Consider the following 27,966-nt stretch of genomic DNA (forward strand, 5'->3'; position numbering starts at 1 on the left):
TCCGCCTATGAGGTGATCATCTCTAATCCATCGATCAAAATAGTGTGATGTAAAAATGTAAACCCTGGTACGTTCATAGCTGAGCCAGTCACAGAGGGAGAACCTGTACACGACTGTGCGAACTATGAGGAATTCTATGATGAGATCCCTAGGGTGAAGGAAAATGCCCTGGCAAGTGGAGAGATCATCTTCATTGACGGGTCTTCGAGAATAGGCCAAGAAGACAGACAAAGGTATACAGGCGTGGCCGTGGTGAAACACCTGGCGAAAGGGGAGTTTCGAGTACTCGTTACTGCACAAATACCATCTCACTATTCAGCACAGGCTGCAGAACTATTGGCACTGATACTCGCCATTGAGAATCATGCAGACCAGGAAGTAACGGTGTACAGTGACTCCGCCTATGTGACGTCCACAGTGCATGCAGGCTTAGCACGGTGGAAGAGGAGGGGCTACCTCCGAGCAGACGGCACGCCAGTGCAGCACACAGCCTTATTGGACAGGCTGATAAAAGCACTACAGCTCCCAGTGGGCACAGCGGTTGTGAAATGCACCGCTCATACAAAGGGGATGGATTTCGTGTCACGTGGAAATCATGAAGCGGACACGGAAGCCAAGCGCATGGCATCCAAAACTGAAACAATCATGGACGTGGGGGTGGCACGTACCCATGAGCGGATGATGCTAGCGCGAGCCACACCAGAAGCTTATAGCAATATGGGGCAGACTCAGCTAATGGAGCTCCAGAGGGAGACACCTCAAGAGGAGAAAAATCTGTGGAAGCGTCGGGGGTGTTCTTTAAACGCCTCCGACGGGTTGTGGAGGCAAGACAGCATTGGTAAACCAGTAATGCCTGTCGCCCTTCTGAAAGTAGCACTAGAACAGCTTCACTACCCCATTCACATGTCAAAAGAAAACATAGCCGCAACGCTCGCAGAAGACTGGTTCACACCGAATTTAGCAGAGCATGTTGCATTTTTTATGGTGAACTGCATTATCTGCCAGCAGTTCACCGCTGGGCACACATTAAAAGTAGTGAGAGGAATCATTCCCAGACCAAATGGACAGTTTCAGCACTTACACATCAATTATGTCGATATGATTCAAGTGTGCAATGGGTACAGGTATTTAATTGTGGTGGTGTGTCCATTCTCTAGATGGATGGAAGCTGGTCCCTGCACACACCCCAACGCTACCTGTGCTGCCAAGTTCCTAATGAGGGAGGTGTTCCCTAGATGGGGGGTGTGCGAAGTAATGAGATCAGATAACGGGGCTCACTTTGTAAATTCAGTTTTCGAACAGATTAGCTTGTTGCTTGGTATAAAGCACAAGTTCTTGTCGGCGTATCACCCTGAGTGGAACGGGATATGTGAACGGATCAACAGCTTGCTCAAGGAGAGGATAGCCAAGTTGAAGCTCACATTAAAGAAGGGATGGCTGCACTGTCTACCATTGGCATTGTATGCACTTCGGAACCAACCAGGATCCGACCATCATCTCACGCTGCACAAGATAGTTACAGGCAGAAGGATGAGGGCCCCTCTTACTCCCCGAGATAGATCTAGATGTGATGCCCAGCCAACTAGGGAGGTTCTGGGAGCAGAAATGAAAGACTATCTCTGTCTGACATCCAGTGCCTCCGTCATTACAGACCAGCTGCAGCGACGGCGAAAAGGGGACAGCGCAACAGAAAATGCTGATACAGACGCAGCTCAAATCCTTGGTGTGCCCCTCGTCTTCCCTGATGACACAGTATTGGTGAAGAACCACACAAGAAAGAGGTGGGACGAACCAAGATTCAATGGTCCCTTCATCGTAGAGGACTGCACCCCGTCCGCTGTCAAGCTCAAGGGCAAAAGAGCCTGGATCTTCCTAAATGACATTAAACCCTACATAGGAGAAAGCCCTCCAGCTGCATCCAGTTGTGAAGAAGCTACAGACAATGGGAAAGAACCTCAGCACGTGCAGACAAGATCTATGACGAGGAAGAAGGACGCATGAGCAGAAAAGACAAGATGAAAAGAGCTCTTGTGAAAATCTTGACCTTACACCAAACTTTTACCCTAAGCATTGAAAGGGATAAAAGCAACAAAACGAACACTCTGTGCAGCCAAGGATACAGGGTAAAGAAGAGAATCGCGCACCCAAAGCCGCAGTAATGCTACTCATATAAATGTTTAGAGCCACATTGAACACTGAAAAGACCCTAAGACTCTGATAAGCGGAAAGTAAGACATTCCTGAGAACCAAAAACAATATCCCAAAGCAACCGGAACCAAGACTGTGCCACAAAACTCATGGTCTCCCCCAGTAGGAATATTACAAAGGATGTGCTTTCCTGTTTCCGATTAGTATTAGAGACATATGCATCACTCGTAGGGAGAGACACAAGCATCCCAGATTTCATCCAAAATCCAGCTAACAGGAATATAATACAGCAACTACTGACTGTCCTAGCAGAGGATTTTGCCAAAGTGCCAGAGTACTGGGAATAAGGACAAATGCTGCCACCTCAAGTGATCATCAATGAACTAACTTACACCCTATTTTTCCGAATCATAGAGGAGTGCCCAGGAGCTGTCGGGAGAACCACAGATACCCTAACCTTCATCAGAGACCCAAAAAACAACGAATTCCTTAACCAAGTATGGTACAAACTAAACTACATGGTTGCAATCCACGCAGCAGTAAAGTTTAAAAACTGTTCGCGTCAAAAGAAAGGATTGTGATCAGGACCCAGCAAACAAGGCAGATGCCTCTGTCACCCGCAGATACCCAGCTGGCTCACAATGTCATGCTCAGACTAGTCACAGACTATCTAGAAATGGTAGGAAGGCCTGCAGATGTTGATGTCAACACCTTCCTTAGAGATCCAGCCAAAGCCCCACACATGGGCACACTTCTCCATGGAATAATGCTCCAGGTGGAACTGTCCAACTTCCAGCGAGAATGCCTAAGGAGATTCCAGTGAGACCTTTCGCCGAGGGACAGATCGAGGAGACAAAGACTGTTCACGCTGCAAGAAAGGCCTGTGATCTAGAGACTCGAAAACAAGAGCAAATGCCGTTGACACCAGAAGACAGCAGATACGCATACCGAGTCTTCTTCCACCTCATTGAGAACTTTCCAGAACTAGTGGGTAGACCCAACAATGGTGACGTATCCACATTTCCCAGAGATCCAGTGAAGAACGCTCAATCAAACAGGCTTCTGAGAGCCATCGTAGCACAACTAAGAAGCAATTATGGACATCCACTGCTAAGGAGAGCCTTAGAAGGAGGAGATCCAAAATAGAACCTTTCATCATCTTACCGCCGTGGAGCAGGCAGAGGAAAGAGACACTGTTCTTCGACGTGTCGCCGAGAGACCGAACACAAGAACTTCACCATCTTATTTTTCTTTTCCTACAACCTTCCCATTTTTCTATTTTTTCATATGGTCACTTCTTATTTTGTGATTTTAACTTGTTTTTTACCTTTTCCATATGTTCATTTTAATTTTTTTTCCTATTTTTGCAACTCTATTTTTGCGAGTATAGCTCAGTTTTCCTATTTTTGCCACATGTACACTTTCAGTTTTTATTTTTTTGTTTGTTTTGTTTTTACTTTTTCAGCATTTCATTTTGTGTGATTTTGTAGCAGTTCCATCGTTTTATTCTTTCGCATTGAACTGTTTCCAGCATGTCCTCAGGACCAAGGCAAATCCGAGGCATTCATTGGGACCTCACCTGCTACAGATACGCATGAACAAATGTGAGGCACCAGATTGGATAGCCTAACCTTTCTCCATAGTCTAGCTAACAGAACCGTGCTGCATTCCCAGAGACTGTCATCATCACCCACAAGAGGGGGACACTTAAAAGCACTCGACACTTTCGTAATAATAGACCTTTTGAACTGTGAGATCAAAGCACGAAAAGAATAAATAATTAACTATGGACTTTATCGAAATGGGGGCCCAGAACAGTAACATAGTTCTACCCCCAGCAGAAGGGCGCCTCCACATCCCTGGAAGAAAATGCTGCAAATTATCGTTCCGAACGATAATGTGCATATGTACAGTGATAATTGTTGTTTTCCTATTATTAACAATCAGAACTGTTTTCTTTATTGGTGAGCGAAGTGTCCCACTATCAGTACGACCAGAGGATAATGAACGTCAGGGTCACACAAAAGCAGCCAGCCCCTATATAGTGATTCCAGTTCCAAGAAAAGCTAATGATGAAGCAAATGATTTGACATTGAATGTAATTAGCAGTGATAAGTATATACATAAGATAATGAATGGGGAGAAAAGCATGAGACAAGGACACCAAGAAATGAATGATAATGTAGCACTGACCACAGCACGCACCCACACACAGAGTGCACACAAACAAGGGCAAGTGTCAATGGCTACAAGGCTTCCGACGAAGGCAGCAGAAAAGGAGGGAATGCCTGCCAAACAATCGATTCCAGAAAACAAGGAAAATGCCCAGGAAAAGCCAAGTGAAAGTCTAAAGACAGAGGGAATAACAACATTCCTCAAAATAACAGAGATGGCCACTAAAGAATTCACAGAAAAGACACAGATGCTAATAAAGTATTTGTTCCCATTCATAGCCCAAGCAAAGAAACTGCACGAGGAGCTGAAGAACAGGACTATAGAAACTATGACAGCAGGCACACCTGCTCCAACACAAGGAACAAGCCGCAAGCCCACAAAACAGCCTCAGGTTGGGAGGTTTGCGAACAAATGGTGGTTAGGGGAAACTGACGACAGGCTACAAAAGGGAGGGAAAGGAAACGCAAAGCCTTCTCCTACCATAGCGACACAGTCGAGACAGCCTGCCCCACCGAGATACCCGAAGTGGAGAAGCAGCATAGATGCATTCAGAGACATAGTCATAGCTAACTACAGAAGAACGCTAAGAATCAAGAGAAGCCCTCGCGAAGATTCCAATGAACTTAACGACTACCTGGATAGCACAGCCCATCTTGGAACATGAAGGAAGTAGGACAAAGGCAGTCAGAAGGAGAATGCTTTTGTCTGTGAACTCCTGCCATACAGTATGTGAAAATCCAAGATCTTTGTGGCTGTAGAAATTGATGTCCAGACAGCACACTGTATGTCACACGTAGCAATGTGCAAGACCAGAGGCCAGTTCATGGGCAATGATGCCTCCCTGAAATGGGCAACAGTAGCAACTGACCCTGACGAGGATGATTATGTTCAGGACATAAAGACAAGAAACAAAGCCCATACTAAGAATCATGTAATCACATAAGAGAACCCTGGAGTGAAGGGAGCTGGAATTAGACGGGAAGTGAATCAGAAGCTAAACATTCAAGGAAAAACTCCAGAGGAGGCTCGAAGTTGGAAGAACAGAGGCCAAATGCAGATTTGGGGGACAGTGCTTTCACCAGACGGATGGGAAAAGGGAGTGGTGATCTGCAGAGCCTGGATGGTCATTGGTCAATACGAACCTACCCTCAACATAGTACGGAACAGAAGCAAGCCATTATGGCCAAAGCTCGCAAAATTGCTCACATGGGTCGAAGACAGAGGAGGACCCCTGCAGATGGTACCACTGGAAAGCCCAAGGTTCTTCTTCAGAAACATTGGTACAAGGAAGATGGGAGAAAATCAGAACTGTGGACGAGTCTTTGACGCTCCACGAATGGTACATGGTACTGCAGTAATAATGGATCATTACTGGGCATGTGGATCCAAAGCATATATAAGACTTCCGAAGAACTGGGGCGGCATATGCACAATAGTAAACGTCCACGTTCCCGCACTAGTGATCCCAAAAAGTGACCTGAATATTGACTGCTTCCCGAAAGCAGATGCTCATCTGAGGAAAAGGAGATCTGCAGAGCTAGTATCCCGAATGAAGAGAGAGAATTACTTTTCTACCAAATCGAAAGAAGCATTCAATGCAATCCCATACGAACACAGGCTGTTTAGCCTCACCTCATCAGTATTTACAACAATACTCTTGCCACGCATCCAAATACTAAATGGTTGCAGATAACCAGATGGGAATTACTGCAGACCATCAACACCACTGTAAAAGGATTCAACGCGATCAAGGAGGAACTGAGAGCAATCAGACTGATGACCCTCCAAAACAGATATGTGCTTGACATGATCACTGCAATGGATGGAGGTGTTTGTGAAAAAATTGGAGAATCATGTTGCACATTCATACCATCTCATGATGAAGAGAATGGAACCCTCACAGAGGCCATAAGCATGTTGACAAAGCTAAAGAATCAAATGATTGACGAAACGGATGAAGTGGACGATGACAGCTGGTTTGGGAACCTGTTCCCATGGGTCCCGCAATGGATGGCTGATATATTCAAGTTTCAGGGAGCCCTGCTAGTAATGATACTATTAGATTTCTGTGTGATCAAAATAATCATCACACAGTGCCAGAAAACAGCAAAGAAAGCCATTGGGATGAAGATTATGGTCGATGTAGAGCCAGGGTGGAAGCCCAGAGACCTGACCGATGAAGAGATAAAGGACTTTGTGAAGGCCAGTGAGTTTGCACCAGAAGGAACCACATTTGCATACCCTAAGAAATGAAGAAAGTATGAAGGAAAATGGATTTACTGCAGTCCAAATGGACAATGCCAGCTAATGACCTGGAGCTTACATTCGCTCCATCAAGACTGATGTCGTTTTTGATCTTATTCTATAACATTGGTGAGACGGGTATGACTATGGCGTCCCTCTCCTGCTGTGAGCCATCTGATTTTTGCTCACCTTTTTATTCCCTTTTTTTTCTCCCATTCCCCGGTCTGATCTTCTTTTCTTATCATAGTATATATGTGGTTGTTTTTATTTTTCTTGTATCTGAGGATCTTTCCTCTCTTTTTAACTCTGTTCTGGCTGCCTTTGATCAGACCTTCCCTTCCTCTCCCTCTACCCTAATGTATTTTCCGTTCCTGTCTCACACCCATCATGGGAGGCCCCAATTATATCAATACTACATCGGTTCATATTGTTCAGGCTTTGCTCATCACACTTTGGTTCGATCTTATCTCATACTTATTAGTGGCTCATATCCAGTCCCTACAATTACTTATTCATTTCAATGGTATTTAAGTGTGTGACTTGGAACGTTAAAGGTTGCAATAACCCAATAAAGGGAAGCAAGATTACTGCACATCTCAATAGACTCAAGCCATCACTGGCATGCATACAGGAAACTCACCTATCAAATACTGAAGCAATGAAGCTCAAGTCCCTTTGGATCAAAGACGTTATCTCAAGTTCGGCTGTGGATAAGAAAAATTGGGTTGCTATACTCCTAAACAAGAAATTATCTTTGAAAATTCAGGATCAAGGTGCCGATACCAATGGATGGTGGGTCTGGGTCAAGATTATGATATGCTCAGTCCATGTTTCTATCCTTAAAGTCTATGGTCCCACCCTACCCGACCCTGGCTTTTGGACATCCCCGTAACAAATGATTCTCAAAAATAACTTTACCAATCTTATTGTTTGTGGTGATGTAAATCAGGTTCTTGACCCGTTCCTTGACCGAAAATCTAAATGTATGTTCAAAACCTCAAAAACTCACAAAGACTTCTTGAGATGTCTTGCTGAGACTGGACTTATTGACTCATGGAGACTTCCCCATCATACGCAGTTAGAATAGACATTTCATTCGCCTCCACATGACACACTCTCTCGCATAGATTACATCTTTTCTTTCAAATCTCTTACTGACACTATTATTGACTCCACGATTTCTAATATTATATCGGATCATGCCCCGGTCTGCACCTCTTTAAGTTTGAAGACATATCTAAACCATCATCCAGAAGGACAATTAATAATGACTTTACAGGATCCAGAGTTTGTTCAATCTGTACAGTGATTCTTACAGCAATTCTTTGCTGAAAATCTTGATGGCAACACCTCTGTTGTCAAAAATTGGGATGCATTTAAGGCCATGCTTAGAGGTCATATTATGGCATACTCTGGGGGGAAAAAAAGAAATTACACCTTTACAAGTTTTAAAACCAACTTTCGACAGGCGAAAAACATTACTACCATGACTCCAGTTCCATGAATCTTCGACAGGTTATGGCCTTACACTTCAAAATCAATAATGAGCTCACGGAAGTAGCGGCTGGAACCTTACTTAAATACAAAACTAAGATATATCAGACTACAAACAAGGCCGGGAGGTCATTGGCCTCATATCTTAAAATCAAGAAGGAAAAAACATACATATCACACATTAAAGAAAAATATGGCACATTCCTCACTCATCCTAATAATATCCTTCAATGTTTTAAACAATTTTATTCAGAATTATATACTCCCGAAACCACGGTTCCCCCTGAAGACATTAATTATTTTCTTCACAGGATTAAGAGACACTCCTATTCTAAACTTGACTTATCACACCTAGAGGGTGACATTTCACTTCTTGAAATTGCACGTTCCATTAGGGGATTAGGTAGAGGGAAGGCCCCTGGGCCAGATGGTCTCTCTATGGAATTTTATGATAAATTGGCTCATTCCCTTACTCCTAAACTTAAAATGTTGTTTTCCTACTTTATTTCGCAGAAATCCTCCTCAGGATCTTTTTCGGAAGCTTTACTCATCTTATTGCCCAAAACTGACAAAGTTCCCTCACTTCCCTGTAACTATAGACCAATCTCTCTCATTAATGTTGAATGCAAAATGTTTGCCAAAATTCTGGCCAATAGGATTGAATCGTCTCTTCCAGTGATGATCAAATCTGAACAGGTTGCAAGATTATTATTTGATGCCTTCCATGCAATCTATAAAGATAAAAAAGACAAACAGGGCTATGCTGCAATTGTGCTTGACTCAGAAAAAACCTTCGACCGCGTCAACTGGGACTTTATGTTTCAAGCGCTTTGCTGGCATGGGTGTGGCGAGCAATTTATCTCTTTAGTACAACTCCTCTACTCCTGTCCCAAATCATCCATCATCATGAACGGTCAATCCTCATCCTTCTTTCCTTTATAAAGAGGCACTAGACAAGGCTGGCCCCTGTCCCCCATCCTCTACATTCTCTCTCATGAACTCTTGCTAGAAATCATTAGATCCGATAGACACATTCCTGGAGTTCTATTATCAAAGTTGCTGCTTATGCAGATGACATTCTTATCCTCATTAAAGACCCCAAACTCCACATACCTCACCTGCTTGATAGACTTCATCAATTCTCCCTTGTGTCTGGCTATAAACTTAATAAAGAAAAATCAGAGATGTTACTTTTTAATTCCTTTTGTGTTAAACATGAATTAGATGTCTTCAGCTTCAAATGGTGCAACGATCAATTAAATATCTAGGTATTCGCTTTGCACCCGTTGGGAGTTCAGCTGCATAGAACTGCTCCATTCCCAAAATCACAGGAGTCTATCGGGATAATGAATTCCTGACCTTAGTCTGGCACCTTCAGAACTGGGGCTCTGCACAATCCGCCCTTCAAATCCTGAGTGGAGGTTTGACAGACGGGGGTCCAAGTTACCTTTCTTGACATCTTTTTTGAAGTTACATTATTCAGGGGCATGGCAATGGTCTCATACCCCTTGATGAATGACCGGCAGAACCCCATGAGACCTAGGAAGGCACTCACCCGTGCTTGTGTGGTGGGGATGTCCCAATCCTTCATAGCATGTACTTTGTTTTCAAGAGGTTGTTTGTTACTTCCACCGACCTGCTGGCCTAGGTAAGTCACTGTGCCCTTCGCTATCTGACACTTCGTAGCCTTGATAGTCAGACCTGCATTCTGCCGAGCCTGAAGCTCTTGTTTCAGGTGGGATATGTGGTCCTCCCAGGCCAGACAGATCCTGGTTAACCGCCCTCTAAAAAGTGGCAGGGGAATTCTTCAATCCAAAGGGCATAACAGTGAATTGATGTCTTTCTAGGGTTGAAAATGCTGACCTCTCTCTTGCTCTGTTTGTCAAGTCAACCTGCCAGCTTGTATATGGGAGGCCCAGGATTGCCTGGTGGCTGCAGAAATTAGCACGATGCTCGATTGAAGACTTGACTTGAACAAGAAGCTTTGGAAAGACCCAGAACAGCATTTATCAAGACATACTCTAGGCAATCTACTATTTCTTTCTAACAGACCCAGATCGCAGCAAGGCCCTTTTTTGGAATCCACAAAATGCTCTCTACATTATAGGGACTGTGGTAGCAATAGGATCAATGTGAAATAATCAAAGAGGAAAAGACTGCTGCAGAAATCTGCGGAGTGGAAAGCTTTGCATTACCATAATATTGAACCCGCATTATCCTACCCCCGCTCCCTACTTACCTTAGCTTGTTGCACTTACCTGCTCTGCCGCCCGATCCTCCTGTTGCCCTTCCCCCTGCGACTTTTCTCCTACTCTTCAAACCGGTAGGGACTGCAGTGGTAAGGTCCTTTTTTATTTTTTATTTATTTTTCAAAAAAAGTTTTTGTTCCTCACCACACTCCTTCCTTATGAAGCGGGGGACACCCCTGCAGTCCCCTGACCCCATTATATCAAACCTGAGAAGTGGGCGATACCCACGCAACCCTCGATCGATATAATAGGATTGTTTATTTTCATGCCGAATGCGCATTTTTTGTGCATTCAGCCTTTCATATTCAACATTTTCGGTCAATTTGGTAGCAATACGCTAGGAATCTCACCCACACTGAGTCCCCTAACTCTAGTGGCCGGTAACCCAGATTTCCCACCAGGAATGCAACAGGAAAGCTATAAGACTTTGAAAACACAAGAGCAAATTACTTTGGCTGAGGAAGGACGACCCTTCACCGTTGAGCAATGTAAATTTAAATCCCAGATTTTGTAGGGGCAACAGTTCGTTATATACAGCTGCAACCATGGATTTCAGAAAGAAAGGAATAGATAGCTGAAACTAGACCATCTTGGGCCTGGTACTATTATGTCTGAGGGTACATGCCGGGGGGACCACAATTCACACTAGTTATTGGATAGCACTACAGTGGAGTAATTCCTTCAGTAAATTCTTGACTGGAAGACTATAGCGGTCTCTGAGGAGTCCTGGTCCTACATCTGACCTCAAGCACATAAAGCTCTGAGATGCACGTCTATAAAAGAATGCTGCTATAAAATTTGCTTTAGGGAGCACATGACTCCCCAGGAGCAGCAAAGAATATATCCAAATGTGTCTCCCTTATGCTTGAGAGGTTGCGCTCACATGTGGTGGGACTGTTCTAAAAGAACTCTTGTCTAAGGAGCTAAGCAAGATCAGGAACTGACCAGAGGACATCTGCCCTAGGTCAGGCCCCACAGTCACTCCTCTCTTAAATGCTGTATGCTTAACATGACTCACTTCTGGAAATCCACACAGGACGTGGTAATTACTCAATCGCCAGTGAGGGTCTGGGACGCGCGAGCCATGGAAAAGCTCCTAGCATTGACGTTGGATAGGTTCCAGTCTTATCTTAACACTAGGCGTAAAAGATAGAGAATATATATTCAACGAACCTGAGATTTTACCGTATTATACAAAGACATTGGGCCTCATTACGAGGTATGCCGGTAGCCATGCCGCTATTGGCGGCATGGCTGCCGGCAAAACCGCATCCGTGTCCGTGTCCTCGGAATGAGGATTTACCGGACCATTCCGAGTTCGGATGGCCCGGTAATTCCTCACTCGAGGACACGGACACGGTTCATCCCCATTCCCATTTCAGCCCCAATGGGCTGAATGGGAATGGGAGAGGGAGTAAACAACGGGCCATTACGAGATGGCCCGTTGTTTGCTCCCTCTTCCCCTCGCGGGACCCGGTATGCACGCCTGGTTTTCCCAGGCGTGCTTAACGTGTCCCGCGAGGGGACCTCGTAATGTGGCGGAACGGGTTGAATGGCGCCGCAGCCTTTTACGGCGCCGTTTAACCCGTTCCGCCAGGGTCGTAATGAGGCCCATTATCCCTCGGTTGGGGACAGGTAGTCGACAAGGACGGGGCATGCAATAAATGGTATGATAAGGCAATTATCTTTTGATATCACATGTATAAACCTACCTGAGTGGTGAGTGGCTGGAACTTCTCACAGGTCCAGTTATATTCTGAATATTTTAATTGATCCTACATCAATAGTCTATATTGATTTGTTTGTTTTGCATCTTGATAACTCTTTTTTGTTGTTAATTTAAATCAAAATAAAGCTTTGAAAAAAAGAAAGCTTTTTGAGAAGTAATTTCGGTGACTATGTTACTTTTGTGCAACCTTGTGACCGTTTTGATGGCCCTGTTACTTTACAAGGCACCGCAAAAAATTAAGATGCAACCCTGGCCATGGCCTGGCATCTAAGGGAAGAGCATTGCCATGATGTCCAACAGTGGCAACAAGAGGCAAAGGAGCAGATAGAGTACTGTCATTCTTACAGCCACATGCACTGAGTCACGTGGCACACCAGTATGTGGGAACTAGAATCTCGTGCAGATCAATCATTGACCTTATCACACCCACACCAGAAGATTACACATGTTGCTCTATCAGAGATACCCAGTGAGTGATGGGAAAGAGCTTGTCGTCCCACACTTAGCCTCATCATATGTTTATCTCTCACACTGGGATCCCACCAACCGGGCCCTGCATGCTCACCAGCTCTTCCCCCACCACAGACATTGACCACCACCAAAATACAGCCCCACAACTGCTATGCAAGACCACCCACCAGGCAGATACTGGGCCATCCACCAGGTCACTGCCCACTCTTCACATCAACACACCAGAGACACGTAACAAAGAGGTGGGTTTCCATTTTATACAATAACAATAAAACAATCATACGCAGTGGTTCAAGCACATTATACAGGGTTTCGGGGTAATCCTGAGGTCCCGCAGGGCCCCTATGTAACACTGAAGAACAGAAATTGGATCCTGAACAAACACAGTTTGCTAGGAAGCAGATTTCAAATAAATACTCATGAAATATACAAACTGAAATAATTAGTCTGGATCTGAACTGTGTGATTGTTCTTGAAGGATGGCCCCAGCCTGATCCATAAAATGAGTCCAAACAGCGGGCTGGGTTTTAACAGTGCATTGGGAGGTCTATTGTGGTTGTTCTAGAATTGAATGATGGGCCTGGCAGATGTGCTGGCCTGTTTGATTTGTTGGGTCTGCACCATGGGCTGGGCCTCAATGGTGTGTGGGACTTGAACATTGTTCAATGTATGAATGATGTACTTAGTAGGAGCTCTGCTGTTGGTCTGAATGATGCAATTACTTTTGAACGTTGTGCTTCGCCCAGATGGCGTGCTGTGCCCTAATGCTGTGCTAGGCCCAAATGGTGCAATTGGTCTGGGGGATTGGGGGTGCAATGGATCTGCAATGGTGCGATAGGCCTGAACGGTGTGATGCAGCGGAATGTTGTGCTGGTTCCGGGTTGGTGCAATGGATCTGAACGGTGTGCTGATGCAGAATGATGGGCTGTATGATGGGCTGATTTTATAGGACTCATTGCAGGGATAGCCCATTTGCCGACTTCTTTTACCAACAAATGGTTAAAGGAACAGCGATCGCCACTTAAAATCACACAAAGGGCATTCAACGCGAGGGTGGGAATAAGTAAACACCTCTGAAAGGGAAAAAAAGGTAGCCAGGGGTTGGTAGATGTGAAATAGGGCACCACGTAGGAGAGCATTGTATCTGGATGGGAGGAGTTGGGTAGATTGTTTGCACAGGTTTAAGAGTGCGCCTTTGAGGGTTGTATCGCGGATAGAAGCATGCTGGAGGGTCTTGGGTCTACCTGCAATGATAGGATAGAACTCCTGAGGCTCCACATGTTCACAGACTCACTGGCATAGACACTGCAGGGTCTCCGGTTCACCTGCACCAGTAAGAGAGTGCTCCTCAGACGCTGGAGTTTTGCAGGTTCAACGGTACAGGCACAAAGTCTCCTCTGACACAGAATTTCCTCATAGCAGGTTCGCCTGCACAAGCTCCTCGTGGCGTGGGAGTGACTTGGGTTCAATCCCACAGGTAGCGGAGCGCCTTAGGCACGGCAGGTCATGTGTAACAGAAGATATCTGGGGTGGCTGTTGCACCGTAGGCAATACTGACTCTCAGGAGCAGACGTAGGAAGAAGATTGTCCCCTGGGAAAGCATGTACTTGGATTGAAAGGGGGCCGGCCCCCCGGTAATGCAGAACCTGAGCTTTACCGGCACAAGTAGAAGAGATATCTGCAGGCACACGTGAAAAGGTTATTCCACAAAGACACAAATGAGATCCAGAAATTCTGCAGATCTCAGGGTCATCAGCACACGAAGTAGAGAGATCGGCAGACATGGCTGTTTTCTCAGAATGGGCCACAGTGGTGGAAGTGTGAGGTGTGTGGGTATTGCAGCGTGTTTTCACCTGCGGAGATAGAAGATAGATCTACAAGCAAGGTGGCTTCACAGGTGAACCTGCGCAGGTGGAAGAGAGATCTGCAGGGTCTACGTTCATCGGCACAGGCACACGAGGTCCTCGGGCACTGCTATCTCTTCAGATTCTGGTAGATGACACATCAAGGCTTCCTGGACACTAAAGGGTCTCAGGCAATGGCCCATTGAGCTCTGGCTGCCAAGCAACTACTCCTCTCATGACACGCTGTATACTCCGGAACAGAGTTTTAACAAGAGTCCTTTGACATACAGATGTTGCTCCAACTTGACTTCTTTGACTTCAATGAGGTTAAAAGGAAGGTCATGTCTGCCTCATAAGGGCCACACGTGAGCCCTAAGCCCTCCTCTAAAGGAGCCATTGATCATCTGACACCTCCATTATGTTTTCTCTCGCAACATTTCTGGCTATTACCTCCTCCTCACTTCCCTTATCTCCGGACTAACAATTCTTTCCCTACTTTTCCCCCAACCTCTGACCCACCAACTAGCAACCATTGTCCATGCTGCTCCTCCCCTAACCTCCCATCACCTTCTATTCCTGCATTCTTTCAGATCACTCTTCTCGCTGTTATTCCTTTTTCTGATCTTTTCCCTACCTCAATCATGAGTCACTGCCTCTACACCCTTTCATGTCACGCCGGTTCCTATGCCCCTACCGCCTCCCTCACTCAAACTACTTACCTTCACAGCCCCCGCTCACATCATTCACTTAAATTACATTGCACCTTACTCACCTCACTTTCCTGCTCCACTCTGACATCCACTCCCCACTCAGCTGAACTGCCCCTGTGCACTGCACTTCTCACGCCATTCATCTGCCCATACAATTATTCTACCTAAGAACCACTTATGGGACTTACTTTTCCCACCAGCCTTCATCTCAGTACCTCCTTTTCCCCTGCACTCCCTTCTTATGCCTATGAACTCCTATCCCATCACACTCATTCTTTGCCCTTGCACCACCTCACTGTGCTCATTCAATCCCTGCACTCTGCCCATCTCACACCTCTGTGTGTGCCTCTTCCACCTGGGACATAGTCGCCACACAATTATTGAACCCTTTTGCGCTGCTTCACTTGATTGTCTCCCTCAATTTGTACCTGCACCCACTCACCTTACTCCCATCCAAACACAACACTGCCTGTTTTGCACTTGCCTTTGAAAACCCTCACCTCAGTGCACACCACGGGCTTCCTGATAGGCGCAGTTTAAGATCTAACTACTCAGGACAACTGCAGACTCCTGAATCCAGACTATCCCTGGTGAAAGAAGGGTGCTTCCCTGTAGCAGCACCACGGCTTTGGAATGCACACCCCCTGATATGATATGATTGCTTATTTATAACGCGCTTCATACCCAGAGGTTTCTAAGCGTGGACCCAGGATCGAACCTGTGTTCCTCCATGTTGTCTTGCCTCCAAGGCAAGCACGTTGCCACTGAGCTATCCTCCTGAGACATCTGAGGACTTGTTCCTCTTTGTTAACGTTTAAACAAAATCTGAAAACTATTTTCTTTGAATGATTCTGCTCCTGCTCCTGATTCCAATTTTCCTTCTTATGTTCTGTGTGAGTTAGTCCGTCCTAGCGCTTTTATGCCTATGGGCCTTGTTCAAGCGCTTTAGAAATAAATTAAAGAAATAAACCAGAGCCCCTACTCTCTGATTCCTAACTCACGTGCTCTGCCCAACACAATCCACTCACTTAACTCTTCCCAGCAGCCCTTGTACACCCTCTCCCCCATTCAACAATTATCCTTGCACTACCCTTCACCTCACTGCCTTCCTCGATCTCATTTCAGTCCACTATACCGCGCTCCTCTGTCGGTTCCATGCACTTGACACACTTGCTGGACCTGCACACCCTATCCTCAGTCCCTTTTCTCAGCCACCTCCTCATCCCCTGACTGACCTGACCGTTCCCTCACCTCACTCACAGCAAATGCCCGGGAAAACCTTCTCACATTGGAAGGTTTAACCTTCCTATTGGTTCATCTGACTCACTGTGTAGTTCTGTTTGACTGGTATTTATCTCAGGCAGCTTACTGTTATAATAGCTACTTTGCAGAATAAACAAAACTTTCCCAAGAGCAATTAATCATTAATTCTCCTTTATAGACCTAGGACACCTGGTGATAACAACAGAGGACATCCATGCTAGGGGTATGCCATATATGGCGGAGGAGAAACGCCTTCTGGCCACAAGCCCCAGTGCCTGTGTCTCGCGTCACATGTTCCAGCTGATCAGATACTTTTGTTTCCTGCTCGGCTGGTGTTTCTTTCAAGTCTTTGAGAAATCTTTCTTCAGACATGCTCGCTAACCTCCTGGTGCTGGTCGTATTTGTTACAAAATGTTTGCAGCCATAGCTGGGTGGTTTTGTAAGGAGATTGCCTCACCTGTTGCTTAGTGTATGTAGGTTGCTTGGGTTGCTGAGCTGGTGGTTGGTATGAGAAGGTTGGAGGGATCATCTGCGATTTCAACGTGTGTCAAATTTGGCTGTGGGTATTAGGCATAAGGAAGGAATGTATGGCCCTAGAATGTTGTGCGCTAACTTTGTTTAGGGATAGAAATAAAATCAGTTGAACAAAAAAGTTGACCATGCAGAGGTGTCTACGTGTTCATCCACTGTGAGCGGCTCGTGACGCAGTATTAAAAGTCTGTCTCCCATAGGGAAGTCCTTATGCTTTGCCGGTGGCTCGAGGATGTGCACCCACTCAGCAGGTGGTGGCTAGCGATTGGTGGATAGGGGGCTGGAAGCAGCGCACATGCTCCACAGTAGAGCTGTCCGTCTCCACAGACTTCATGTACTTGTTGAGGATAGCAAAGATCTCATTGTTGAGGATCTGATACTTGCGGATGCGGTCGGCCATCTTCTTCAGGGGCTGAAAGGAAAGAAATACGAACATGACGTTATGGTCTTTGTAATGGGGTGCAAATAAACAGACTTAATTATGGCTATCCTATCTAATCACCACCCACCCACCTACACGGCTACAAAACAACTGTCACAGTCTAACAAACATGGGAATACATTCATGTTAATTGCATTTCTTTAAACCGATTTAAAAACTGTTTTGAAATGCTTATGAATTTGAGTCCTTGAATTTGAAAATAGGTGTGGGAAGAGCATTGAGTATGTCCTTGTTCCTTGCTCACGTCCACTCTATTTTAGCATCTGCCTGCCAGCCATCGGCGTGGTGGATAGGAAAGAAAGACACGTAAACTGTCTATCTAGTGTGCACGTCCGCTAAGGGACACGCCAATATGGTTTCCAGTACTGAAACATGACTTCCACTAAGGCTCTCTGCAGCTGGGAGCCTGTGTTTGTGAGACTCTTTACCACTAGGTTCCTTGCCACTGTGGGTCAATGCGTTGAGGTTCTCTACCACTGAAGGACTTTGACATTTGATCATTTTGTCACAAGCACCCATGCTTTAGACAAGGGCTCTGCAACCTATGGCTTTCCTGCTGTTTTGGACTACAACTCTCATCAGCCCTATCCACTATGTGCTTGAATAGTGTAGAAGGGGGCTTAAATGTCACTGTGGTCCTTCAAAATGGAATAAGGGGGAAAGAGTCTCTTTAAAATAGAGTAGTTCTTGTCTTTGGTTGCTTGACAGCATCGAGTTGGTCTTCTAGGTGCTATGACTGTGGTCAAACCCATATTGAGATGCTCGACTCATGCCGTCCCGCTGGCGAGTTGGTGTCAAGTCTGTTTCGAGAAATCAACGTTCGAGACAGTCAAGTCAATGGCTACCAACAGTTCAGGATGGCAGTCGAGTTGTTGATAAAACAATGCTTCTGCTGGGTCGAGGCAGTATTTGAAACCATTGAGTCGATGGCTTGCTACATGCAGGAATGGAATTAACGATTGGGTTGACCAATGCAGTCTGCAGCAATGGATGGAGCAGGCATCTGGGGGGCTCGAAGTGCAGCAAGTGGTTCAAAGGTTCGCACAGTGGCCCTGTGGCAGTTTAGAGTGTTTTGAGAGTGGCTGAGCTGCCTCACAGACATCTCGAGGTGATGAAACAGGGTGCAAGTTGCATCTGAATTTTTGTGTTGATGGGAAGCCCAATCCAGGCTCTCCAGGAAAAGAGGAGTCCTTCATTTCTGCACTTCCGATCCAGGAAATTGGATGGCACCTACAGATGGTTCTTCACCTCCAATGAGCATGATTCTGGCTCCAGTGCAACATTCATTACAGGGGCTTTGACCCAGAGCAGTCCACCCTCACTGTTCCCTGTGAATGGTCAGGGAACAGAGCTTTGCCTTGGATGCCTTCTGTTTTCACCTCTCTGGCAGAGGACTTTGCAATAGACTATTCCCAACAGAGGTCAAGTGAATCCTTCTTGTCATTAGAGTACAAAGATGAGACCGAGAAGGATTGTCAGAGGTGTGAGAAACCTGAAGGTACTCTCACATCTACTCCCCAGGAATCCTCTGTTCAGGTGGCCAGGGAAGGGCCATCGTTTTTGGATCCCGACACTAGAGGTGGACTAGCGAGGGTGAATCACCTTGGTGGAGGGTCCTTGGGGATTCGAGATATGGTACCTGAAGGCGAGACACGGTATCCCCCATTTCCTGACAGTGATTCGCCTTACCCTCCCTTAGCCTTTGCAGGATATTGCTGCCCAGATCCTACTTTTCCCTTGAAGTCAGACCAAGTACTGAGAAGAAGAAACAAACCCCAAGAGTAATGAAGATTACCTATGGAAGAGACCACTATAGTACTGAGATGAAGAAGAGGGAGCTGAAGGGTATAGAGCAGAAGGTCAGGCATATCCTGTTAATTGGACTAATTGTGGGCAGGCAATTGAACCTGGGATTTCATACCTGCAGCCTGTTAGAGACTCACAGGTGTATAATAGGTGGCGTCCACAAACACCAATGGCAGCAAGAAGACTGTGGATTGAGAGAGGAGAAGAAAAGCCTGCACAGCCCATGAGAAACCGGAGAGGAATGGAACGCTGGGACGCTGGAGAAAGTGACAGTATAACTGAGTGTCACTGCGTGGCGAGCGAGCCGTGTCTCCAAGGAGCCGGGGTGCATGAGAGAAGGGAGCCGTGGAAACAGGCGGTCCCTATGCTGTGTCAAGAGTTGTTCATTCCCTGACTGGAAGCACAGTCTAGGGGTGTCTGCGGGGCAGGCAGTGAGATCCTGATTGTACGAACTAAGAAACTGGGAAAGGACCGTTACGCGACAGGTGAGTGCCAATGAATGAGAGAAACCCGGTGCACGTTTGAAAGTTGGAGTGGTCGCGTGCAGGCAGCACATTCTCGAAAGCCCCCTGATGAAGACCGAATGATGAAATAGAGGAATGCAAGGCCAACAATGGGCTAATGAATAACAATGTTTCAACAAAGTGGTCAGGTTTAAGGAAGTATATGTGTTCAAAAGACTCTGAACAGTTAAAGGACAATTCTAAAGCAACGCAAGCTAGTGAAATTATGAGAGTTTTCGGTAATTAAGCAGCCGAGGGGAGCAGTTTAAGCTGCATTTGAATCTTCCAAGTGTGATTAACCCAACAATCCTAAGTTAAGGGGATAAAGTGCTTAGGTAAGGGCAACTAGTTGTGTGCCCTGTAGTGGGTAGACCGTGCAGTCTGTCAACTGTGCCTAGACCAGGGAGCCCCAACAAAATGACAAGGAACTGTACAAGCAACCGCGAAACCAGGAAGAGCGGAATATGGGTTTTGAAACAGTGAAACAAGCTTGGGGAAAGAGAAACCTAAGCTCCCACTGAATACTGTCAGATTATTGGTGAAGCAAGACTGTAAGCTTGGGGAAGGAAGACCAAAGCTTCTTGGGAGCATTTCTTCTAGTTGCTGTGTACCAGCACCTGTGACTTGGTGGAAGAGCCTTGAACCTTTTTTTGGAACATTGTGTTGTGAACCAGTGCTTGAAGCAAAACTACTGTAAGGGGTCCTATCCAGGCTGTCGTAATAAGTGCCCTTCCCCTTCTGGCATCATACCCAGAGTGTGTTGTCCCACAGGAAAAACAGTAAGTTGTAGAGAGCACTAGCAGAACTCCCCTCTCAGCCTACCTTGCTCCTCTTGCTACTTTAGTTTTGCCCCTTCCCACTGGACACCAGTGTCTGGCATTGTGGTGTCAGTTATGTTAGTGCTGCCTTTGAAGCAGCACCTTCTAGGAGATCTCCTGGGGAGGCTTCCTGTGCCCTGGGAGAAAGGTGTTGCCCTTCCTGCAGGAGGTTCAAAGAAGAAACTTCCGGGCCATTGTCCCACATGGCAGTAGTGGAGACATCCACGCAAAGTGGCTAATACACATTGCCCTGTTATACCTGAGACCTGCTCAGAAAGCTGACAATAGAATGGTATAAAATAGTTGTTGCTATATTAATAGTGTGATCCTATCAGTCGCCATGCCAGAACCAGGCATGGCTTATATTTAAGGTTTACTCTGCCACCAGTCGGACTAGGTTTCATAATTATTATAATTTTATATCAGAGATGCAGATAGTTACAATAAATCCTCCTCAGACTGCTGTCAGTAAGGCACATGTGGCCAATGAGTCTGACCTGTGTCACTGCAGGGCTAGTGCTGAGGGTCTGTAGACTATCTCAGCAAAGGCAAATGTTTGCACTATGAGTTTGGCCTGAGACGCTTATGAAAGAGGGGGTCTGATTAGCAGACCTCTCTTAAAAAACAGAATTACATGCAACATTTTAATTAACAGAAATCCCAAACGTGTGTGCTATCCCGCCCTCACTAGATGGCATTCTGTCATAGCAAGTGTCTTATTTTCTGATTACCTGAAATCCATTCACGCGTCTACAAGTGGATTGGTTTTCTAAAACCCAATTCACTGATTTCCTTTCTGTTTCCATATGAGATGGAATTATTTCTACTATTTGTACTTCCTACCTCCTCATGATCTACCTTGGTTTTGCCTACGCTTTTCTATACTAGGTTTTGGTTGGTGTTGGTTTTATTAGTGTTCTGAAAAGCCCTTCATAGCTCTTTTCGGGAGCATTTATATAGACTCGGTTAATTCAGCATTTGTGTTGCCATGTGCCTCTCATATGCTCAGTACAGCACACTTACGTTGAACTAAAAGTTACATGTGGTTTGCTTTTGAGGCTAGTTTCCTGTCTTCTCTTATCTGGGCTCTTTACTCTATCTACTACACCAACCTTATCGTGTCTGTCCTCTGACTTCCTGATAAACTGTGGTGTACCCTTGAAGCCATACTGACCACCCATGTGCCTGCTCCATCTTCTAAACCCTCAGCGCAGTTGATTTGCCAACTATTTCTCATCAAAACCCTCTGAGACCCGAGACACATACACTGTTCTCCTATCCCTCCCCCTTCTCTTTATATCCAACTAAGCACCTGCTGCCGTGCTTATGTTTCTTCCATCCCACAAAGCTTGAGGAAATGGCACCTCTGCCTCAAGCAGCAAAGCCCCATCTATGCTACTAACAATCCTGTTGCTCCTCAGATGATCACCACTCTAGCACCTTTTCCTTGCTATTTCCAGTCTAGCCCAGAAGCAGGTGGCTTCAGGACCCATCTCCACCTGCTTCAAGATAGTGATTTTCCTAGCCAATATAACAAATTCACTTCTGCAGCCCGCAACAACTTAGCCCGTGTCTAGTCAACTGGGCCACTATTGACAAGCACCTGGAAACCAACCAGAGTAAAGCTCAGGTTTAGGATCCAGCATAGGTTATGGCCATTCTTAGATTGTAATCTTACTTACTTTCCTTGTGAGCATTTCCATATTCTAGAGGTAGCCCCTAAAAATGACACCCCATTCTGAGTTGCATAAGGCCTTTTAATCACATGCAGTATCTTTGTATTGGTTTGGAAGAGGCTCAAGTGCTGCTACGAAAGTCAGTTGTCGCTCTCTAAGAGTTATCTCCCGAGCAAACAGTGCTTCCTGATTTATTTGTGTTTCATGACCTTTTAAATGGTTAGGTTGATAAGTTGCTTGCTGTTAACCTTTCATTGTGTATGATGTTGGCAGGAGCACTGCCTGACCTTTGTCGTTTTTTTGTGCACCTTTTTGCTTAGCATGCCAAGTTTACTAGTGCAGCTGCTAACAAGTTCTACAGAGACTGCTTCCACCAGTGGAAGATGATTGGCTCCTGATGTAATACTCGTTCTCGTCTCGGGAGGATAGCTCAGCGGCAATGCAGGTTCGATCCCCGGCTCCGCGCTTAGAAACCTCTGGGCATTAAGCGTGTTATAAATAACCTATCATATCATGTCATACCGGGCGCACTTGGGATACTCTGAATGGCAACCCATTTCCATTGCTGACTTTATCTCGATAGGTTTGGATATTATGTCTGCTTTGTCACAGGCCCCATTTCATAGCAGTAAAGGCAAACACATACCTGACATATTCCACCATAGGAGGTGTGCTACCCACAGATGTGAAGAAAGCTTTCTCCAGGCCTGCATATGATCTGCTTCCCTAAGGGTCAGCATTCTCCATAAATGAGAAGTCTTTGCCAAGAGCTCTAGACAGCAGAGGCCTCTATGGGCGCGCGTACCTTCTCACTGAGAAAGACGCTGCATGAGCTGAGCATAATACGGGTACCTGTGTGGTGATTGGTTCTTCTTTTCACCAACCAAAGCTTTACCCAGCACAGCAGACAATATAGGTCCCTATGGAGGAGGAGTCCCACCTCATTAAACTCATCTTTCTCCATAGCTACATTCATTATAGGTCCCTGTATGACTGATTGTGGTCAGGCACAACCAAGAAGAGTTTCAGGCAGATTGAAACAGCTAACAATCCTGTATTGTCAAAATGAGTGGCATGGCTTGTCACGATGCAGTGCGGAGTGAATTACCAGAGCTCCCGGGATCAATCCTGTAAAGATCCTTTGCACCTGGACCCTGAGGCTGATTTTTGACAATGCAGTGTCGGAGGTTCTAGTGCGCGACACTGCCAACTCCTGAGCAGTTTAAGCTCCTCGTTCAGCTGATATTTCTGGGTCTTTGAAGCGAGATCACAGCCAAGATGGCAGCCTTTGCCGGTCTCGAGCTGACTTAAGAGGGCGAGTCCGGCTGGCCTTGATACAGGGACCTGTGCCAAGACGCTGATGCCCTGGTGCCGCATGCATATCCATGCCGTTCGAGGTGCTGGCCTCTGCGCCTGCTGGGGGTTCTCCCCCGAATGACATCCTCTGAGCAGAGCTGTGAGGCAAGTCGGCGGGACCTGGCCTTGAAATTCCTGGGCGGGCTGCCTGCATTGTACCCGATGGCATATTAGGGCATGCTGCACTCCGCTAAATAGTGCCTGCCAGTGGATTCAGCGGCGCGACGCCGCACGCACAGTCAAATCGTACCCTGTGGAGCCCCTGATCCTACTGCGGGGGACTGCTACTGATGACACAGAGCACTGTACAGAGGCGAAAGAAAGTGGCCCTGAGCCCGGCTCCTGCAGATGTTTGCTTAGAGTGGGACTAAACGCTTGCTGACTACAGCCCTGGGTGTGAAGTAGGTCTGCACTGGGCATGCTGCATGACTACCTATGGTCTGTGAGGCAGAGGGGGGAGCACCCTGGTTGTGAGCATAGCTGTATTTGTCAGGACTGGCTGGGCTGAATTGGTGCAGTGTAATGGCCTGAATGCTGGGATCTCTCTTGCCTTTACCCTGACAGCGTGACTCTACAGGCTGTGGATACTTCAGCTGGGTACCCAGCTAAATTCTAATAAAAGTGATTGGAGCCTCCGCCCAGTGGGCATCCTTTCTCTATACGGAGTATTGTGCGACCCTACTAGTGCTGAGCAGATTGACTGGTGAGCGGGATGTTGGCAGAATCCCCCTTTGATAGCTGATACCGCCTTCTGTACCTCTAGCTACGCCTGCCTGCGCTGAGCTTCTTTGCTTCTTCAAGCCCACTCTCTACACCTTGCCGAGGTGACTTGTCCTCATGTATGCAGTGTGACCCTGCACTAGTACTTGGGTGCCACAACTGTACACACCTTTTGTGGGCTGATACCCTGCTGCGTGGCTACGCTGACAGTTCCAGAGGATTGCAGAAAATATGCTTTGACTGCCCCTGAGTGGTCAGTGATCCACAGGTCTTTCCTTGTACACGACATGCCGGAAACTAAGACAAAGGGGAACCAGAGGAAGACCATCCTGGGTTCGTTCAGGCCTAAGAGTTCCCAGAAAGATCCCTCTCAGGGGCGTGAGGTTGCCCCGCAGACCGATGCCTCTTTGCCACAAGAACAGGAGGATAAAGTGATGGCAGCGATTGCGGCACTGCGCACCTCCATAGAGTACAAAATTGAAGAGGTCAAGATAGACGTGAAACTCTTATGTCATGATGTGCAATCGCTATCCACCCGAGTGGCAGACAATGAGGAGCAGATCTTGCCTACGAAGGTGAATACAGAGATGCTGAAGGCCACGGTGGAGGAGCTGGTGTGTAGAAACCAGGTCCTGGAACAACATGCTGAAGATGCCAAGGGCAGGTCCCACCGAAACAATGTCCGCATACTGGGACTCAGTGAGGGCAAGGAGGGAACTGACCTAGATTGAGAATCTACTGCTGCAGGAAATTGGCCTTGGACAACTATCGCAGGGCTTCACAGTCAAGAGGACACACAGATCGTTGGCCCAGCGCCCGCCTCCGGGAACCCCTCCACGACCTGTTGTCACATGGATCCTTAATTTCCAGGACCAAGAGACAACACTTAAGTGCTCAAGTGAAGGGGTCACAATCAAACGCGGTTCATCATTATTGGCTATTTACCTGGACTACACCCCTCTAGTGCAAAAGAAGAGGAACATGTTTGTACCAACTAAAGAGAGGCTTTGCAATCTGGTACTCATACCGACTAAGCTCAAAGTTCTCTATAAAGGCAAGTCCTTATTTTTTTAATACCCTAGTGAGGCCAACCAATGGATGGACGAATGTGGCATGTCATCTGGACCTGCAGAGAGAAAGGGAGATCCCGAGACTGGCTGATTGACACTTTGTAGACAGGCACGTGGCCTGCCCTGCTATGGGACCTTGGTTGAATTCACAAGTGCATGGTGCCGTCTTGCTGAGGCTTAACAACGTCTCAGGAACAGGATATGAGATCTCCTGATCTGAACTTGGTACAATAAGATATGACACAAGCCGCCCATGACCCTGGGGCAGATGTGCCACTGGGGGAGTCCGTAATGGCTGCCTCCTGCTGGGACCTCTGGAGTATTTCTGTTCTTGGGGGGTGGGAAGGCTTGAGAGGTGTTACTCAGTTGTGCAGCTTGTTCTTATTCACTATTATGGTTTGTTCTTGTTCAAGTTCATTTTTGTTGGTTTTGGGCAATGTTATGGCGAGGAGGATTGAATAAGGGCACTTGACGTGGCTATGGGTGATTCATGAGGGAGGGGTGGGGTAGACATGAGTGGGGACATGGGCAGGACATGTTGGCAGTGCAGGGCGGTGACCAGGCGATGCCTATTCATGTGTTGCAGGTGAGTTGTGGATGCGGTTGGGCTCTTTGCTCCTTGATTGATGACTACGCTTAAGATTATATCATGGAACGTCTCCGGGGGATATCCACGCACTTGTTGGCAGAAGAGCTCACTAAAATCACTTCCAAATGGGGGAGGTGTGGGATATGGTTTGTTGTACTCAAAATACACTATGGGTGTTCTGGTGTGGGTTGCTGGATAGGTATCATTCAAGTTCAAGTTGGTCAAGGTGGAAACTGATGACCAGGGCAGATGAATAATTGGACGGGGCTTCATTGAACATAGAGAGGTCTGTATTGTGAACTCATATGCCCCAAACCTTGATGCCTCTGGCCACTTTCGCTCTCTGTACAAGAGGATGACACATCTTAGGGGTCTCTTCTGGATATCTGGGTAGGCGGTTTCAGGTTCTATGTTCTTTCATCGCCAGGTATTTCCACGCCTGCATTTTAAAGTGTATAAAATAACGAAAAAGATCATCAAATGTTTTTTTATGGGGCTCCACCCCTCTAAACCCCCCTCCCCACCTAATTTTAACTATACCTGACCCCCAACCCCTTATCTACACTTTCCCACCCCCCCCCCCAAAAATAAGTTTTGTTATTTTTTACACGTTTAAAATGCAGGTGTAGAAATGCCTGGCGATGAAAGGCCATTGTACCACGATTTTAATTGCACATTGGATCCCACATTAGACAGATTAGATTGCAGATACACTCAACACTACCCTGTGGCCAAGACCATGCATACCATGCTGCAGGATCTCTCCTTAGTCGACATTTGGCAAACTCTCAACAGGGATAGTCAAAGTTTCTCCTATTACTCTGCTACGAATTCACAGGGAAGCAATGTTTGATTGAGTTTGTGAGCACAACATACGCTGGCAAGACAATTTCTGATCATTCTCCACTGATAGTAACCTGGGTCCTTCTGGGCTCGATTACCCCGGTCCCAACCTGGCATATGCCTGCGAACGCCCTCTCTGATGACATATTCCAGGGCTACCTGGCAGATGTCCTAACGCAATACTTGGCTATTAACGTGGGCAGTGTGAATAGATGGAGTGCGGTCTGGGAGGCCCTTAAGGTCCTGATACAAGGCAAAGTGATTGCCAAACCCTGGGCTATTAGGAAAACTTTAACCTCTGAGGTGGGTAGACTGGAGGACAATATACAGGAGATTGAGGGGATGGGCAGTGAAGAGGGCCCAAACAAAGAGGTCCTACTGCCCCTGCATACTACATTCACTGAAACCTGGGAACGACTACGGAAATTTGACTATGGTACATACACTTCAAGGATGCATGACGAGGGGGACAAGACTGGTCGACTGTTAGCATGGCTGTGCAAGAATGAGAAGCCCAGGCATGCATTTACTGCAATTCTCAAAGAATGTGTTGAAATCTGTCAGTCTCAGTCAGCCATTAATTATGTTTCTAGTAGATACTATGAGGGGATTTATGGTGTGAGTATCAATGAGGTTCACTACACTGGCGCATGTCACTCTGCCTAAGATCATGGCAGTACAGGCCACAGCCCTGGAAAACACCCATAACTGAGGATGAGTTGCAGAGTGTCATACTGTCCCTGCCATCTAGCAGGACTCCGTAAAGCCTCTGGTGACAAGTTGGTGCCAGTGCTCCTCCAAGCATTTGAAGAGTCTTATAAGACGGGTATCTTTACCGATAGTATGTGTGAATCCACGATTGTACCAGTTCTTAAACCCAGGAAACCACACTGCCTGTGCGACTCCTATAGGCCTTTGTCGATGCTAAATCAAGACGTTAAGATAAAAACTGCACTATTGGCTGGTCAACTAAAGCGCGTCATTGGCTCTATAATACATTGTGACCAGACTGGCTTTTTCCCGAATAGTAGGACTTAATTGAATCTGCACAGGCTCCTGTACGTCATTTACAGGTCCCAGATGCACAATGCACCCTATGCAGTGGTCTCGTTGGATGCCATCAAGTCTTTTGATTCTGTTTATTGGCAATGGATGTATGCTGCATTAGATGGCTTCGGAATTGGCATGGGGTTCTCTCTGTGGGTTAAACTAATTTATTTTGCAGCAGTGACTAGAGTGCATACAAGTAAACATCTATCCATGGCCTGGAATATACATAGAGGCA

At 46.4% G+C, this 27,966-nt stretch overlaps 1 protein-coding gene across 2 annotated transcripts in view; it reads right to left on the minus strand.

Moving 5' to 3' along the window:
- Positions 1 to 12,746: 12,746 nt before the first annotated feature.
- CYFIP2 (cytoplasmic FMR1 interacting protein 2) overlaps positions 12,747 to 27,966 on the minus strand; it is a 279,833-nt gene continuing 264,613 nt past the window's right edge. For both annotated transcript variants that reach the window (XM_069653932.1, XM_069653931.1), the window contains exon 31: positions 12,747 to 17,270. In XM_069653932.1, coding sequence (XP_069510033.1) covers positions 17,103 to 17,270 — 168 coding nt within the window. In that variant the 3' untranslated portion in view covers positions 12,747 to 17,102. The remainder of the gene's footprint in view (positions 17,271 to 27,966) is intronic.

The sequence above is a fragment of the Ambystoma mexicanum genome, chromosome 3q (genome assembly GCF_040938575.1).
Source record: "Ambystoma mexicanum isolate Mex_15411 chromosome 3q, UKY_AmexF1_1, whole genome shotgun sequence".
Classification (NCBI taxonomy): domain Eukaryota; kingdom Metazoa; phylum Chordata; class Amphibia; order Caudata; family Ambystomatidae; genus Ambystoma; species Ambystoma mexicanum.